The sequence below is a fragment of the Vigna unguiculata genome, chromosome 5 (genome assembly GCF_004118075.2).
Source record: "Vigna unguiculata cultivar IT97K-499-35 chromosome 5, ASM411807v1, whole genome shotgun sequence".
Taxonomy (NCBI): domain Eukaryota; kingdom Viridiplantae; phylum Streptophyta; class Magnoliopsida; order Fabales; family Fabaceae; genus Vigna; species Vigna unguiculata.
In genome coordinates this window covers 12,852,587-12,866,552 of record NC_040283.1, presented here as the reverse complement: position 1 = coordinate 12,866,552, position 13,966 = coordinate 12,852,587, and the positions used below count along the sequence as shown (strand labels likewise).

Sequence of the window (13,966 nt, the reverse complement as noted above, 5' to 3'; positions counted from 1 at the left end):
GATTTAACTTGAATTTAAATAAATGATCCTTTATTTTAAAAGTTCTTTAAAGACGTTCAATAAACAAATAGGTTTCTAAAATAAGTTGAACATGATAAGTTGATATAACGAGGAGGGAAGCTAAGTGAATAAAAAACAATATATTATTCTTATTTAATTGTAAAGAGTGAGTATGAAAAATATATATTATTTTTTAAGTGAATTAAAAAAGAAAGAAATATAAGAAAAATATTATAGTTTCTTTCCAAGAGGGAAGTTCAAATGTTTTTTTTTGTTAAATATATTTTTGGTTTCTTATCTTTCAGTAAATTTTTGAATTAGTTCATTTCGAAATTTTTGATCAATTTATTCATTCATCATTCGAAATACGTGAATTTAGTCATTTCAATCAAATTTTGTTAGATTTATTTGATGTTTTGTACATTCAGGATTGTATTTGAGTTGTTTATTCGGACACATTTTTGCTTTAGTGTTAAGTCAAATACTAATATGAAACGCATTTAAAATGTGGAATAAACTTAACAAAATTTGATTAAAAGAACTAAATTCAAGTATTTCGAAAGATGAATGACTAAATTGGTCCAAAGTTTCCAAATGGACTAATTCCAAAATTTCCTAAGAATTAAGGGAACAAAAACATATTTAACCCATTTGTTTTCTTTTGACATTTATTACTATATAAATATGTATTATATAATTTTATTAGTTGCATTTTAAGTAAGTAATGATACTTCGTAAATAAATATTATTTGATATGTACACAAATCTAAATTAAAATATAGAAAATTTTATTGAGAAATATAGAAAATTTATCCACCACTCCGACAAAATATTTATTTTATTTAAAATGAAATGTGTAAAGATTAAAGTATCTAAAAGATTTATTTGCTTTTTTATTATTTTAAATTATTAAAGGTTAAAATAACACAATAATAATGAGATCTAAAATTATATATAGTTTTTTTTCACACGTAAATAAATATATATAAATATAAATATCCTATTGAGAATAGAATGCAGTGAAAAAATGAGTAGTACTTTTTGCGTGCCTATATATATTCCATGCTTGTTTTAGTTGGACCACACTAACGGAAACTTTTAAAGAAAGTAACAAAGCTTCAACAAACATCCAACAAAGAAAAGCTCATACAAACTTTTTTATCGCTTCAACTTTCTTTACCAACAAGTCTCATTTCAAAATCATCCAAAATAATTAAGGATTAAACTTCATTTAACCATCATAACTTCCTCAATAAACATAAGTGATTTTTAAGACTTTATTATTATCATAATTACCCAAGATTTGTACTTCAATTCTCAACATAAACTTGTCCCAAATAGAAAAATTATGACCCTTTCACATTTTCGTGTAGAAAAGTTACGAGAATATGAAATCATAGCGTTAGTTTCCACTAAGATAATTAAAAATGATTTCAGATATTATATAACATTACAAAGCTTAAAAAAAGATGAACCTGAAAGGAGGACCACACAGTGAAAAAAAGGTAGAAGTAATATTCATGAGTCATAGTATACCCAAATATTCCTCTAACTTTAACTCCCAAATATCATTCACTTGATTCTTTCTTTTCCATTTGCATCTACGTTCACAATTTTGAGACCATAAGAAGGGTGAAAAAGATGAGTGAATCAACATGTAGAAAGATGTTCAAAACGCAAGAAGCTCTTTTTTTTTCTCCATAAACCTTTCGGCAGAAACTTTATGACTAAACTATTCTCAAGATAGGTTTAAGGGTGAGTTATTGTAATGTAATATATTTTGTTGGAAATCTCGTATTAGAAGGTAAATTTATAATATTTAAATGACTTCAAATCTTACTTTCGAATCAAATTTATAGAATTGATTTAAATTTAAAGTATCAAAATATATTAGAAACTAATGAGATTTATTGTCTGTTATGTCTATTACACAAACCGTAATTGAGTTGTTATTGAACTACCCATTATCCATTAATGTTTAATCTTTCGTTCAAAATATACATCTCGTCTTGACTTGAGGGATGGAGATTAGAGATAAAAATATTTACATTATATAAGTATATGAAACCTTATCCTTATTTTATAAGTCAGTTTGTGAGATCGAATTAAGTTTAAAAGTTGATTTTATAATGTTGAGTTATAATTAAAATCCAATTCTGAAAATGATATTCAAGTCATACGAAACCTATCATAGTAAAAGGAGTTGTTGTTTGTTAGACTTATCGTGTCACCGTTACCAGACTATTATTGGATCTCTATAAATATTTAATCTCATAGTCGATATGATGAGTATGTTAAAAATCTTATATCAACTAAAAATAAGATAAATTTACAATATATAAATAATTACAAACCTTATCCTACATGTTAATTTTATAAATGTAAGTTAAATTGTCCACTTTAGAAGATTCTTTTTATATTTCTGGTTGTCCTTTTTTTCATTTACAGAATTAAAATAACATAAATCTAAAATTGATAACAGTGACATTATCCTACTAATTCTTTATAAAGGACAAGTGCAATTGAATTTGATATCTTTGTTCTTGAATGATGCATGCATCATCACTCCCAGAAAATGTGTGCAATTTTCATCCACTCATTCACTGCAGCAACATGAACATTTTACTCGCTTTATTCCATTGAGTAGGTGTGTTAGTTATTTTAAGTAGAGGCAGTTAACACAGTGAATTAACTGTGAAGGGAGAAAAATAAAATTGATTAGGAAATTGTGTTAACAATGAGGAGTTGAAAATGACAGATACTAAGATTGGTAAAGTAACATATATCTAACAAAAAAGAAAAAAATGTTAGTTTCCACTAACTTCTCTTACTTGCTTTTTAACTGAAAACGCGTGGCTACCCTGTGGATCATGCATGTGGAAATGGACAGCGACAACTCATGAAGATCAAATATGTTGTTTTTCCTCGGAATTCATCACAATTTTTGGTTTCCCTCTTTTTGAAAATGGACAAACACAAAATTTTAAACCGCCAAATTTAGTTGAATAAAAAATTGTACTGTATAAGTAACAGTTATCAACGTTTCCTTTTTGAGGTGAAAATAAAAAAATTTAAATATGACTCAACCTAATCCTACCTCACAAAATTAATTTAGGATAAAATCTTATTGGATTCTTATCTATGTGTCATCTAATTTGGAGAGGTTTTTTTTAGTCAATAAAAAATATAAAAGTTGTAATCTTTGGAAGAAAGAAAGAAAATTTGTTAACATATTCATCCCGTCATCTTAAAAAATTTGCAATTTATAAATTATTTATTATTGGATTGAGTTGAGTTGAAACTTTAATCATAGGTTTGTGGTATATTATTTTTCATTTGTTGAGATCGTGGTACATGTGATTAGACTATTTTTAGTTTTTTTCTTTATTTGTTTTTTAAATTTCATAACTTTATATTATTTTGATGTATTAATTAATTATAGACAGGTACTTTGTTAATGTTAATTTGACTTTTTTATCCATATTTAATTTAGGTTTAATTATTGGTTTGTTTTCTGTTTTTTTCCAAAAATATCAAATTGGTCCTTTAGTTTCTTTAAGTTTTGATTTGGTCCTAATGTTTAAAAAATTGATGCAATTTAGTCATTTTTGTTAAATTTTTTGAAATGGATGAAAGAGTTTTCATCAAAATTGAAGTTGTTAATAAGGATGATTTGCTTTATTGATGTAATTAACATAATCATAGACTCAATTTTGATAAAAAAAATCATTGATTCGTTTCAAGAAATTTGACAAAAATGACCAAATTACATCAATTTTCTACAAATCAGAATCAAATTGAAACTTAAAAAAACTCGAGAATCAATTTGACATTTTTGAATAAAAATAGAGAAAAAAAAATAATTAAACTTTTAATTTTAGTGGAGTTTGAAACTTGAGTTTGTCAATTTTCTAGTTCTCATATTAAAACAACTATTCTATTTTGAAAATATTGATGTTATTTTTTTGTAATAATAATAATTATTATTTATTGTTATTGTTATTGTTCATAAATTTTTGTAAGTTTGGAAAAATTATTTTCATGTTTTTGGATGTTATAATGTTTTTTCTCCCATCAGATTTACACTATTTGTGTAATATTACTTGATCATATTATTAGTCAGTATAAAAATTTCCTATGTGTTTCAAATAATAAATACATATTCCTAATTTCTACGCAATACACTCATACAACTACACTTGAATTTGTGGAAGTGCATAAAATAATTAATATAACGAAATTAAAAGCAATATTTTAAGATCGCATTTGCAGCATGATAGCGTCATACTTTTAACGAAACCGCAGACATCATTTTAAGAAGATGAAAACCAACAGTTTCAAAAGCATAAAGTTAGAATCACTTTTTTTTCCCTTTCTTTTCAGCGTAAAACAGTTGTTAGCTGCATGCTCCTTTTCTTTTTACACTTTTCTTAAAAAACAAAAAAGTTGTAACTAACAAGTTTGGTTCATTGGTTTGGTAAGCAACTGAAATCTTGTAGGATAAGAATTTAAGCTTGAATTTTTAAATATTAATTGCTCTTCAGGGAAATCATTTCATGTTCGCATCTCCATGATCAAATAAAAATTAAATATTTGAATCATGACTTTAGAATAAAATAATTTATGTATATTATAAGCACATCTTTAACTTTCTTCATACTTATGAGATTATCATTTTATTTTAAATTTTTATATGTATTACATTAATAAAATTTATTTACATAATATAAAATATTAGTAGGGATAACAACGTGGACCAGGTTAAACAAACTTAAAGTGTAATACGAGCTAAATATTTGAACTCCTATAGGTGCAGTCTGCATAGGTATATAGCCTGCACGGACTTAATGAAACCTAACTATGATCCGTTTACAAAATTAAAAAGGATAATGATAGAATGCCTCATTTTTTTGACCCAAATGTTACCCGCCTATGTGACACTCATTATTTTAATAATTTTAAACAAAACGGCAATTGGAGACAGCGGTAAAGGAAAATGTGCGTCGTGTGCACGCGCTTTGAATTGGAGAAACATTTTAAAAAAACATATTGCGTTGCATCGTTTTCCCTCGTTTCTTCCCCGCAAGTTTCTTCTTCGATTAGTTTCACACAAGCACAGAGGCATTTGTATCGCAAGGCATTCTCTTCCCCAAAAGGCTATCCTTCCATAAAGGTTGGTGTTGTGGGTCGCAGTGGAAGCGGATTGCGGAGTTGTGGAGAGTGGTTTAGGTTGTTGGAGGCGGCGAGTTCCTCGGAAAGTGGTGGGTACCGTTCGGTTCATTGCTTGGGCGCTCTCTTGTTGGTGTAGTTGTTGGTTGATTAAACGCCATTCACAGAATGAAGATTTGATAACTGCAGTGAAACCCCAAAAACAATCGAACACCAAATTTCTAGTTCGATAATCAAGTGTCTTTCTGTGATTCCATAAGTGTCTTTTTACATTGAACTTTTTGTACTGTCAGTACTAGAACTGATTTTAAACTGTATTATTACGTGAAATCTGGTTTGGACACAATCGAATGGTCATCCAAATAATTCCATCACCATGAATCATCACCAAACAACTTAAACAACTAATTGGAACTGCATATTGAATTAAAAACTAACTTTTCTGGTTCGATAATCAAGTGTCATTTTATGAATCCATAAGTGTCTTTTTACATTGAACTTTTTGTACACGGAGTCCTGGAAGTACAAACCAGAAAAGGACAGTTGAATCTCACACCAGAAAAGTTGGTTTTTAATTCAATCTGCAGTTCCAATTAGTTGTTTAAGTTGTTTGGTGATGATTCATGGTGATGAAATTATTTGGATGGCCATTCGATTGTGTCCAAACCAGATTTCACGTAATAATACAGTTTAAAATCAGTTCCAGTACTGGCAGTACAAAAAGTTCAATGTAAAAAGACACTTATGGAATCACAGAAAGACACTTGATTATCGAACTAGAAATTTGGTGTTCGATTGTTTTTGGGGTTTCACTGCAGTTATCAAATCTTCGTTCTGTGAATGGCGTTTAATCAACCAACAACTACGCCAACAAGAGAGCGCCCAAGCAATGAACCGAACGGTACCCACCACTTTCCGCGGAACCCGCCGCCTCCAACAACCCAAACCACTCTCCACAACTCCACTATCCGCTTCCACTGCGACCCACAACACTGACCTTTATGGAAGGATAACCTTTTGGGGAAGAGAATGCCTTGCGATACAAATGCCTTTGTGCTTGTGTGAAACTGCTCGAAGAAGAAACTTGCGGGGAAGAAACGAGGGAAAACGATGCAACACAATGTGTTTTTTTAAAATGTTTCTCCAATTCAAAGTGCGTGCACACGACGCACACTTTCCTTTGCCGCTGCCTCCAATTGCCGTTTTGTTTAAAATTATTAAAACAATGAGTGTCACATAGGCGGGTAACATTTGGGTCAAAAAAAATGAAGCATTCTATCATTATCCAATTAAAAAAACAGAAATTATGAGACAGTGTTGTGGTGGTGTGGTAAAGAGTCATTTCATGAAACCTAACTCCCACTCTTCATGAAACTATTTCTCCCATTCTTATTTTGATATTGAAATAAACATGTTTGCTCTTGAAATAATCACAGAAAAGAGAGAAACCTTCAAGTTTATTTTTTTGACAGAAGACTCTTTCAATCATAGCAGTTTCGTAGAAATCATTATTCAATTCTTCATTCATTAACTTTTGGAATTTTGTGATAATTGACACTAGAAAAGTAAAAGTAGGTTTTGTTTATTACACACTTTTTGTGACTCATTTTCACTTTTTAATAATGTGAATGAGTCTTAGTAGTTCTTCGAACATTCATAAGCGTTAATCCAATGCTTATTACGATGTGTATTATTATTTTTTAAGTAATTTTCTTACAAAAGATAAAAAATTATTCTGATTTGATTTGATTTGAAACTATAATTTGTTTTAATTATGTTTTGTTAATTCTAGAAAATGAGTATAGATCAGTCAACAGTTTTGCATGCCAGATAGCGAGATGGGTCAAACAACGGGATGGGACAAGGTAGACAAACAAATTCATTTCTAAACTATGGAACGAGTCAATCCAACCCACATTTTATGGACCAAAACACGGGACAGATCAAAACAGGCTGGACCGACGATCCACTTTGTCATCCTTAAATATTAGGAATTAAATGTATGTGTTTAAATATAAATTGATAATTAACTATAGTAAAAGTTCTTATTTTTAAGGATTGATATATATATATATATATATATATATATATATATATATATATATATATATATATATATATATATATATATATATATATATCATGATATAAAATAAAATATGAGTTAAAGTTTTAATGGCAAATGAGACATTGTTTACGTGATACAAGCAATAATATTTATGTCAGATGTCTTAGGGTTCGATATAAATTTTGAAATTATTTTTGTGTTCAACTTCTTATTCCTCGCTTCTCTTCTTAGCAATTTTTTTTTATTTCTCCTTTGGCGACGGCTAGAACGACCTCATTTGTGATTGCATTGGTGATCCAAAGGCCATCTTTCTGTCTATGAGTAGAGCAACGTTTATGTTCAGTTAAATTGTGGTTTAGAATTCTTTAATGAGGTTAATAGTCTAAATCTCTTTTTAAATTGATAATGTGATTATCTTTTAGGATCTCAAACACAACAACGAATGAATACCTCCACCATTTAATTGTTGTTGCTTACCCTTGATATTGTGTTTGTGCTATTTAGATTTTTAAACTTTAAATTAATATTAAAATTAATTGTTAAATATTTAAATTTAATTATTGAATGTTTGAAACTAAAATTTAAAATATAGGAAATAATTGATTATTTTAGTCCATAGAAGTGACTTAATAACAAAGTCATTACTTGAAATATAATTTTAGAGATATGCGTACTTCAAATAGAAGGCTTAAAAGAATACGGAAATTTGGTTTGTAGGTTGGCTAAATTTTTTTAATGTTTAAAGAAAACTCCTAAGCATTGGTACAAAAGATTTGATTATTTCAGTGGTCATGGTCACAACAAATTGAGTTCAAACGATTATGTGTTAAAAGGTTTGATAAGAATGTTTTCACTATCGTATTTGTTATGTGGGTAACATACTGGTCGTAGACACAAACAAAGATCAAATCTAAGAATTGATGACTTAGTTAACTAGAAAATTTGATATGAAGAACTTAAGGCTAACAAACAAGATTTTACAAATATAAATTTACCAAGACAAAAAAGATAGAAATATTTGACTTTATTGGAAGAATTACCCAATAAAAGTCTTGTAATGTTTCAATGTGCAAGATTGGAAGTTATCCTCAAGAATCATTCCCAACAATAAAGAGAAAGTATGATTTTCATAAGCTACACGAGTGCAAAAAGGACTTATAAAGTCGTTAGTTCCATGTCGCATAACCCAATATTCAACGTAGAAAATGCACAATGACATTTTTATAAATATTTCATCCAAATTGACATCAGACTCCTTCATGGCAGACGTCAAATTGGAAATTGAGTTTGGTCTTAGGGCCAACAGACGTTAAATAACGTCGGACTACCCTAGGTTCGACGTTAATTTCAAACTTGATGTCTGTTGTGAAAGGTCCAATGTCATTTTGCGTTTTAAAATTTCAAAAACAGTGTCAGTGTCCTCATCTTTCTCTTTCTTGTTTGTGCGAAACCTACCACAAAAGTGCTATAGTGGTGATGCCAAACTCTTAGGAGGAAATTCTTCAACCCATTTCACTCCATCTTAACGTTATGGTGCTCGTTTAGGCTCAAGCTTTCATTCTCCCCGATCGTATTTAACATTAATGTTGGTGTTTAGCCCTTGTTGTGTACCTTAAAAGTTGCGTTTTTTTTTTGCATTTTTTGGGTTAATTTTGATTTTGTAAAATTCACTAAAAATCCATCGTTTAAGGATATTGGGGTGATGAACGCGTTAGTCAATGCCCAAAAGAGATTGATGTTCTAAAATTTTTAAAAATCCATCGTTTAAGGTATATTTTTTTATTTTCTTAGTATTTTCACCAAGTTTTTAATACTTTACAACTATATTTGAGATACTCTTACTACTTAGAAAATTTTGGAAATTGTTGTTGTATATTCTTGGTTTGTATGTTGATTTTTCATGATTTCAATGGAGGAAACTATTAACGAATTAAAAAAAACACACACCATAAATAAGGTGTGTTATCTCTACAACAGACATTAATTCACGTTGTTATAAATATAATATACATTAATTGACGTTCGTTTATTGAAGGACACCTGACGTTAATTTGACGTCTCCCATTATGACATTGGTCATTTAATAGAAGTTAAAAATCCAAAATAAAAGATGTTAATTTTTTTTTTTATTAATGTTACTCTCTGCTTGAAAAAGTATAGTAATTTCTTATCATTGTCAATTGTTACTCTTTTTTCATATTTTATTTTAGCTTAATTAATATTCTATAAGTCTAATAATACCTACCATTTATAAAATAGGTTAGATATAGAAAGTTTACTCAAACAAAATTATTAAGGAATTTCAACTATGAAACCTTCTTCAAAAGTCCTACATCATCAATTCTAAATATATCTTAGTTATATATTTAACTATTGTAAAAATACTATTAAGGTGTAAAAGAGTTATATTTTTCTCTTTTTAATAATAACTATGATTTTGGATTTTTGTACTAAGATCAAGAAAAATAAGAAAAAGTATCATATATTAGTCAAATTTTCTTTATAAATGTTTTTCTCTTATATGCTATAAATACAAACATCAACGAAGATTTTATTTGGAAAAAAAAGAAGGAAAAAAGATAATATTTTAGTTAAAATCAAGAATATTAATCACTTTTTAAAAATGCTAAAACTATACAGAAAATAAATCATTAAAAACTAATTACTTAGCAAAATAGGATGGCATCTCAAGAAAAGAAAGAAGAAACCAATAGATATATAGGTATTGAGATAGGCTTGGTCTGAAACAAATGGGCTCAATCTAGAAAGTATATGATGCAATAATGTTATGCATATAGAAAATGCTTTGAAGTAGGAAAAACTTTAACCCTAGACAAGAAATTACGTGTACCAATTTTTTTTATTCCAAATTAGTCTATTACTTTTTCAATTATTCATCAATAGGTATGGCTTTTAATCATATATAAAAATATTTATCTAATGCAACATTCATGCTACAACACTGACTTATAATTAATTTTTTGAAAATCAAACAACATTTGTTGAATTAATTAACCTCTTACTAAATTATTATACATTTAAAAATGATCTCTTTCATTTACAATCACAAAAACTTAAACTGCTAAATGAAGCCTCACAATTCAACCTTCATCATTCTTTAAGCCGCTAAAAACTTGATTTGAATGAAAAGATAAATTGAAATTTGTTTATTGCACCAAAAATAGAAAATAAACAAATAAACAAATAAATAAAACGCAACCCCTTTATAGCAACTGAAATAGTCTTTTATTTATATTTATTATATGATAGGACATTTATGTCAATATTAAAGCCAGAGCTGCGGGCTACATGTTCCTCCTTGCAACCTCCTCAGCCCCTCACACTTGAAATAAACAAAGGAAAAAAAAAAGGGTTGCTAATGTTGGGTAATTAATATACCAACATTGCCCATACATTAAATAATTCACATTTAATGCAAACACCCCCACTTACACTTATATTACCTATTTTTTTTATTATAATTATTTAAATAACCTTACTTTCACTTTTACTCTTCCTAAAACTACATTTTAACTTTTTCTTAAACCTAACCCTAATTCCAGACTTTCCCGGGAAAATAGAGGAAAGTTAGAAGAAGGGGAGAAACTGAAACAAACAAACAACCCAAAAATATTAAGAGTATTTGTTATTTTCCTTCTCCGTTTGATTTAGACCCTGAAATTCTTCCCGGTGAAGGTTTGTCCGAACTGCCAATTAGGTGGTGCCACGTTCCAGGAGGTTGAGGTGCGACGGTCACTGCCGGTAACCCTAAAGGAGAGGGCCTGGCCCACCAAAACCGCGTTGGATTGCCAATTTTGCCCCCAGTTACGGCTCATGCTCATCCACGCGGTTTTGCTTCCTTTTACACTCACGCGCACGATATCCCCTGCACCCGCAACGTTGGTGATCAGCACCAGGTTGAAGTAACGGAAACCGTTGATTGTGAATCTGATGCCCCCTGTCTTTCTGCATGCCACTCTGCACCAAAAAATTAAATCATATTTTAATTTCACACTTTTCTTTCAGATTGTAAATCATTTATTAAATTAATTCAAATGAAAAAAAAAAAAAATCATACATCACTCTGACTCTACTTTTGGAAACTTCAATTTATGGGTCGAACTTCAAACTTTGTTTTTGAGGTTTTAGCCCCTGATTTTCTGGAAATTTATTAATTTTATGGGTCGAACTTCAAACTTTGTTTTTGAGGCTTTAGCCCCTGATTTTCTGAAAATTTATTAATTTTCTTTGGGGGTTGATTTTACTAACGTGCCCTCGAAGTAGTCAGTAATTTGCAGATCTAGTATTGGATGACTATATTACCCCCAGAAGAGTTGGTTATAGTATCATCCTGTAGAACTGACAACACAATAATCCTACAAACAGTGTTAAAATTTAACGAAAATTTTTGTAGTTAAAAATGAATCATGTATTTGATTAGTGTCAATTAAAAGTTTTGTGACCGTTAATTAAGAAAAGTTATGACATGTAACACTTTAAGCTATTTTGTCTTCACACACAGAAAATTAGTGTTTAACTTTGTGTAGGTTTAATGATAAGTGATGATAAGTTTTATGTCTTCAACCACATGAATGCACCCTAACTTAAAAGATGCATTGCAAGTTGTTTGAAGGCTCAACTAGTTGATACCTAACGGCTAATTGTGTAGGTTTGTGCTGTGTAGAGGACAAAATATCTGATTGGGGACTCTGATGAAAACTGCAGGGGGATTCTGATCGAAAAATTTTGTTTGTTTTCCATGAAAATGAGAGCACAGTGAAGAAAATGTGAAAAGAGTTTTGTGTGTAGAGTGCAAATTCATATTTTCAGTAGAATTTCATTCCGTGATGGGAACTTGTAGCAGTTTTAACGCTCTTCTTTTAAGAATTGTTTGTCTAGTTTTGGTAGGAAAACAACTTGTTTACCATGTCTAGTTATAAAAAACACTTTATGTTATTTAGTTAAAAACTTTAAAACTACAATTCTAAGTTTGTATCTGCAACTTTTTTAAAATATTTATGATAATAACTAACAAATTATGCATGCTCATTTGTCAGGTATAACTGTGTAAAACTTTTTTTTTTGGGTTTCTTAATAATTAAATATTCTCACGGTTTTCATACATTTTCTTGGCACCCAAACGGTGAAAACACATGGAAAGGAGAAAACTTGAAAGCACCCAATTAAGGTACTCACAAGAGGGGTGGTGGAACTCACCGGCGATAGGCGACGGGGACGATTCCGGCGCGGTACTGGGCGATCTTGAGGAACATTGGCATGGCGAGGTCGAAGTGGGGGCGAGGAGGGTTGCACCAGCCACCATTATCATTGGGAAGAGCGAAGTTGGGAGGGCAGAAGTTGGTGGCAGTGATCAAGATCGAAGGGTTGCCGGGGTTGCACCACCGCGGATCCTGGTCGCACTTGATCTCGAAGCACGCGCCGCAGCTCAAACCGTTGTTGAACAGTGCTGTGCTCAGCGCCGCCGTGCTCACGCCGTAGCCTTGGCTGTACAGGTTCCCGTACCCACAAGCACCACCTGAAGTAACAAAAGCAAAAAATCGTTTAAGGGTTGGTTCAAAATTAAAAAGAGATGAATTGCTAGATGTTTTTTAAGAAGGGTTTGAGGTTTTGTTTTGTTTCTGTGGTTCTGTCATACAATTGTGGTTACATGAGCTGCATTCATGTGTAGTTTTTCTCTTTATCAAGGAGGGTTGTGAAAAAAAAAAAAATTGCAGCTTCGAGCATCCTTTAAAAGCTTGAATCTAGAACGAAAGAGAACACTTTGTATGTCCATTTGTGAAAAATTAAGGAGAAACAACGAGTATGGAAAATTGGTGATAAAATTAAACGCTTTTGGGTATCCATTTGCGTAGAATTAAGGAGAAAGGTGAATGGGTTTGGGAAATTGGTCATACAGGAGAAGATTTTGGTGGGTAAAAGAATGATGTCTTGCTTTGGAATGCTTCAAAATGGTTAAGAGAGTGGTTGAAAATTGGAAATGCGACATGGGAGTTGTTGATAAACATGAGGATAGAGAGAGAATGTTAGGGTAGTAGAAAACAGAGGAAACAGAGGAAAACAGAGAAAAACAGAGGTGAGAAGTAATGGGAGATGATGAAGAAGAATGAGAGAAAGAAAAGGGTTTTACCCATTGTTCCAGAGGCATCACTGCCACCATAGAAAGTGGCATGAGCACTCTGCCAGGAGCCACCAGTGTAAACTCCAGGGATTCTTGCACTTGTTGAAAGAAAAAGAGTGGCCAGTGAAGCAATGTGGAGGAAAACAATGGCAGCCATTGCAAGAGAGAGAGAGAGAGAGAGTGAAGGAGAAGGAGAAGGTTGGTTTTGTTGATTTGAGAGTGAGTGGAAAGTGAGAAGGGAAGAGGGGTACTTATGGAGGGAGGGGAGTGTGATGGACTTACAGGTGCAGTAGTTTCTGAACTAATAACTATTACTGTCAAAGTAACTTAGCTTCTTTTCACTTTCTTCCTTCTCTCTCTATCATACCTTATTTATTCTACTTTCTTTTATTCATATATTTTTTTCTATTTAATTGCTTCAAGTTTTTCTTTTTCTTTTTCTTTTTATGCAAGGAATGTTTTGGGCACCCTATTAATCTATGCACCATGAATTGATATGCATGTGCATCACACATGATAAAACTGTTAGAAAGGCAAGTTGAGGCACCACATGATGATGCATCATGATCATGGAAAGACATGGGAAAAAT

The 13,966-nt window shown here is 30.7% G+C and overlaps 1 protein-coding gene across 1 annotated transcript; it reads right to left on the bottom strand.

The window, feature by feature from the left end:
* Window positions 1-10,460: 10,460 nt before the first annotated feature.
* On the bottom strand, window positions 10,461-13,613 carry LOC114183143 (expansin-A4-like). Its single transcript, XM_028070050.1, has 3 exons — window positions 13,386-13,613; window positions 12,455-12,773; window positions 10,461-11,215 (listed from the first exon to the last, which is right to left on the bottom strand). The coding sequence occupies exons 1-3, from the start codon at window positions 13,531-13,533 to the stop codon at window positions 10,906-10,908; spliced, it is 777 nt and encodes a 258-aa protein (XP_027925851.1). The 5' UTR covers window positions 13,534-13,613; the 3' UTR covers window positions 10,461-10,905.
* Between the last annotated feature and the right edge of the window lie 353 nt (window positions 13,614-13,966).